This window comes from Mus pahari, chromosome 12, assembly GCF_900095145.1.
Source record: "Mus pahari chromosome 12, PAHARI_EIJ_v1.1, whole genome shotgun sequence".
In the NCBI taxonomy this organism is placed as follows: Eukaryota; Metazoa; Chordata; class Mammalia; order Rodentia; family Muridae; genus Mus; species Mus pahari.
In genome coordinates this window covers 84,825,282-84,829,189 of record NC_034601.1, presented here as the reverse complement: position 1 = coordinate 84,829,189, position 3,908 = coordinate 84,825,282, and the positions used below count along the sequence as shown (strand labels likewise).

General features: G+C 50.4%; 1 protein-coding gene across 4 annotated transcripts in view; it reads right to left on the bottom strand.

Annotated features, from left to right (window-relative positions):
- The window catches only part of Dop1b (DOP1 leucine zipper like protein B), a 100,436-nt gene that overhangs the window by 29,440 nt on the left and 67,088 nt on the right, over window positions 1-3,908 (bottom strand). For all 4 annotated transcript variants that reach the window (XR_003844878.1, XR_003844879.1, XM_021209500.1 and 1 more), the window contains exons 22-23: window positions 3,602-3,724; window positions 3,161-3,295 (exon numbers count right to left, since the gene is read on the bottom strand). Coding sequence is in view for 2 of the 4 variants with exons in the window: in XM_021209500.1 (XP_021065159.1) it covers window positions 3,161-3,295; window positions 3,602-3,724 (258 nt within the window). In the remaining 2 variants the exon portion in view is untranslated. The remainder of the gene's footprint in view (window positions 1-3,160; window positions 3,296-3,601; window positions 3,725-3,908) is intronic.

The window sequence follows — 3,908 nt, the reverse complement described above, 5'->3', positions numbered from 1 at the left end:
ACACCACTCACTAAAGGTTGGTAGGAAGGGAAAGAAGGCAACACCACTCACTGCAGGCTGGTAGGAAGGGAAAGAAGGCAACACCACTCACTGCAAGTGGGTAGGAAGGGAAAGAGGGTAACACCACTCACTGCAGGCTGGTAGGAAGGGAAAGAGGGCAACACCAGTCACTGCAAGTGGGTAGGAAGGGAAAGAAGGCAACACCAGTCACTGCAGGCTGGAAGGAAGGGAAAGAAGGTAACACCACTACTGCAGGCTGGAAGGAAGGAAAGAGGGCGACACCAGTCACTGCAAGTGGGTAGGAAGGGAGATTGTCAAAGAACTCAACAGAAAACCCAACAGGGCTGCAGCTAAGGTTTGAGTCTGAAACACCCCCCACAAGCCCATGTTACACACACTGGTTCCCAAAAGTGAAGTGCTGTTCAGGCGACTGTGGGACACTGGGGGAAGACCTTTGGAGGTCACATTCTAGCCCCTGGATAGGCCTCCCTGGTCTCTTCTTGGTCTGCTGTGACATGAACAGTTCCCACACATGCTCCTACTGCTACCATGGGCTGAGTGCCCCTGCCACGCCTCCCTTACCACAGTGGACAGAGCCTCAGAAGCCATTAGCAGATATGTCTGTCTTCCCTTCCTCGAGTTGTCTGTCTCTTCTGATAGGAACTGTGGCTAAGTGACATAAGTTTGAGCCAAAGACTCTTTTGTGTAAACGCGCACTAGCAACACTAGCATATACCTGGACAACCTAATCTGTGAGGTCCCAACTTCCAGAACAGAAAGAATGTGGATCCTCATAAGTGCAAGGGTCTAGTCCTTAGTGTAGGAGCATGCCCTGCCTATGTCAGAGTTTTCCTTAAGTTCTGACCAGCTGGAGTTACAGGAGAAAAAAAAAAATCCAAATACACTTTTCCTCTTAGGAAGCTATTTATAGAAATTCAACTAAAATGACCAGAGAAATACCAAACTTCAATCAGATGGATGTAATCTGCTTCCCTCTTCACACCCTCTAAACAAGAAGTTACAGCTTTCTACAGACTTTCCAGTAACTTGAAAAACACAACCCAAAGAGGCCCCACTGGCTGCACTGTGCATGTGCGGTCTCCAGGGCACAGCCCTGACATCTATGGAAGTAGAGCTAGCCTGACAAGAGCTCCCAGGAAGGGCCATTTCCTGGCCCCACTTCACGGCCAACCTACTTTTAAGATCTAGGTACAGGGACAGGTGAAGGTTGACAATCAATGTCCTGGGAGACCCACGGGAGAGCTCCAACAAATGTGGAAGTGAGCTGTCTGTGTCTTTGGACCTTGTGCCTTAAGGCTGATTCTCTAATCCACCTCTCAAGTATCTTTACTGTAACTTTGAGTTCATATATGTGTAGTCCATGTGCGTGCAGTCCGTGTGTGCAGTCCATGTGTGTACAGTTTGCGTGCATGACTAAAGGTGGTCTTGATAAGGACTCATTAGATTGTGAGGTGGAATCTTGCCAGACCTGTCATGAATTCCCTAGTTCAATCTTGCCACTCCACACTCTGGCCCCCTGAGAACTAAAGACTCACCTCGGAGGGAGGGACAGTGGTTGAGAAGGAGCCCCGTCACCTGGAGCTCGATTTAGCTCCTGTACTGGCTAGCTTTGTGTCAACTTGACACAGCTGGAGTTATCACAGAGAAAGGAGCTTCAGTTGGGGAAATGCCCCCATGAGATCCAGCTGTGGGGCATTTCCTCAATTAGTGATCAAGGGGGAGAGGCCCCTTGTGGGTGGGACCATCTCTGGGCTGGTAGTCTTGGATTCTATAAGAGAGCAGGCTGAGCAAGCCAGGGGAGGAAGCCAGTAAAGAACATCCCTCCATGGCCTCTGCATCAGCTCCTGCTTTCTGACCTGCTTGAGTTCCAGTCCTGCATCCTTTAGTGATCAACAGCAGTATGGAAATGTAAGCCTAATAAACCCTTTCCTCCCCAACTTGCTTCTTGGGCATGATGTTTGTGCAGGAATAGAAACCTTGACTAAGACAGCTCCTATAACAGGCAGGTAAGTAAGTCAGCCACTGGATCTGACCTACCAGTCTTGGAACTCAAGTCTCCAGCCCCACAGCTGGCAATTCCATACAGATGACATCTGAACTGGAGCAGACAAGCCCTAGCTCCTAGCTGCTGGCCGCACCATTGAATCTGTAAATACATGGCTTTGTGACTTCCCTCAATCCTATAACTATACAACCATGGAACCTTTTCACAGTGGGACATGTCCCTCAGGATAACTTCACTTTGTCTTCTCAGACCATGGTCACTCAAATTTGGCCCAAACTGCTTTGTTTCCTTCCGAGCAGAGCAGACTGATAGTTGTAGTCTAAAGCTGTCAGCTTCAGCCCTTGCAACCCATCTCTTCCTCCCCTGACGGTTTGGCTTAGTTCTGTCTTCTGACTGTTTCTAACTGACCACTGATACACGCTGTGACCAGCTGTTGGCTTGGTGCTGTAAAAGCTAGGCCATCAGCACAACAGTCTCTTGTAGCCCCTCTCTCTCACACACAAGAAACCTGAGTCACCACTGGTCAAGCTGTGTCACTAGGATGGTTTCTGAAGCTCCTGCAAGTGCATGCAGAGAAAGCTCACGGTTGCCAACAGAATGGATGCTTATCCCTGGGGTCTCCAACCCCAGCTACGACCCTGACTTTCTCAGCTGGCCTAATTCCCTGAGCTGACCTTGCCTCCTTGCCCCCCCCCCCCTCACTTTCCTCTCCAGTCATCAACACAGAATCAGAACTGAGCCCAGCACTTCTCCCTGCCCTGGTGGCTGCTAACTTCCACAAGCCCGTGCCCCTGACAGATCTGGCTTTGTTTACTTTCTGCACCCCTCCAGCTGTGGCATTCCTGAAGACAGGTGCCATTTCCTCTTTCTAGAAGGTGCTAAGAGTTGAGCATCAGGCAGGATGTGTGCCATCAGGGACAGGCACGCTGACCTCAGGTCGCTCCCACTAAGAAACAGCAGCACATCCTGCGGAAGTCTGAAGCCATCCTTCAGCACACAGTGACAGGCCTTACTTATAACCCAAAGAATTCTCTTTCCCACAGGTCACAACTAACAGGAAGAGGCACCAGGAAGGAGGCCTGCCATGTGCCTGCGGATCTCCCAGGGTGTGTTTCCCTCTCCAGGGCGCCTCACCTCATCCCCTTTGATCTGCGCTGGCCTCTTCACCACCTCCTTCACCAGCTGCAGCACCGAGTCTGTCTGCAAGGTGCTGAGGGCACAGACCAGGTCAACAAGGGTGTGCTGGGATGTGCTTGCCACGGGGACCATCTGCTCAGAAGAAGAGAGTTCCTTGAATGCTTACAGGAGAAGGTAAAAGCAAGACAGCACACATGTAGCCTTCCAAGGCAGCTGTCCCTGGAGAAGGAAGTCTGATGTGATCCATGTCTGTGCGAGGGTGTGCATGGCTGTGGAGGCCCACGGCTGATGCTTCCTCAACTCACAATTATCCTCTACCTTTCTTCTTCCATTTTTTTATCTCGTGAGTGTGGGTGCAGAGGTCAGAGATCAGCTTGGGATCAGCAGGCGCCGCACGCACTGAGCCCATGTAGCCAGCCCTCTCTGGCTTCATCCTACCTTGGTCTTGCTGTGGCGCCGTGCCTGCTTTCTGCTCCACACTGTAGCAACCGCAGCTATCAGCTGGACCCCGAGATGGCCTGTCAAGGGGTTCAGCAAGTCTAAAATTTTTTGTCTTATGGTCTGGAGAAAAGAAAAGCAAGAGTTAATTACAAAAAAAAAAAAAAAAAAAAAAAAAAAAAAAAAAAGAATTATGCTGTTGCTGTAATACTCTCGGTCGACTTAGAATTACAGCAGTGTGCTTCGCAGCACTACTACGGGGACTGGGGCAGAGGAGGGGCTGAGTCTCCTCCCATGATCTGGACAT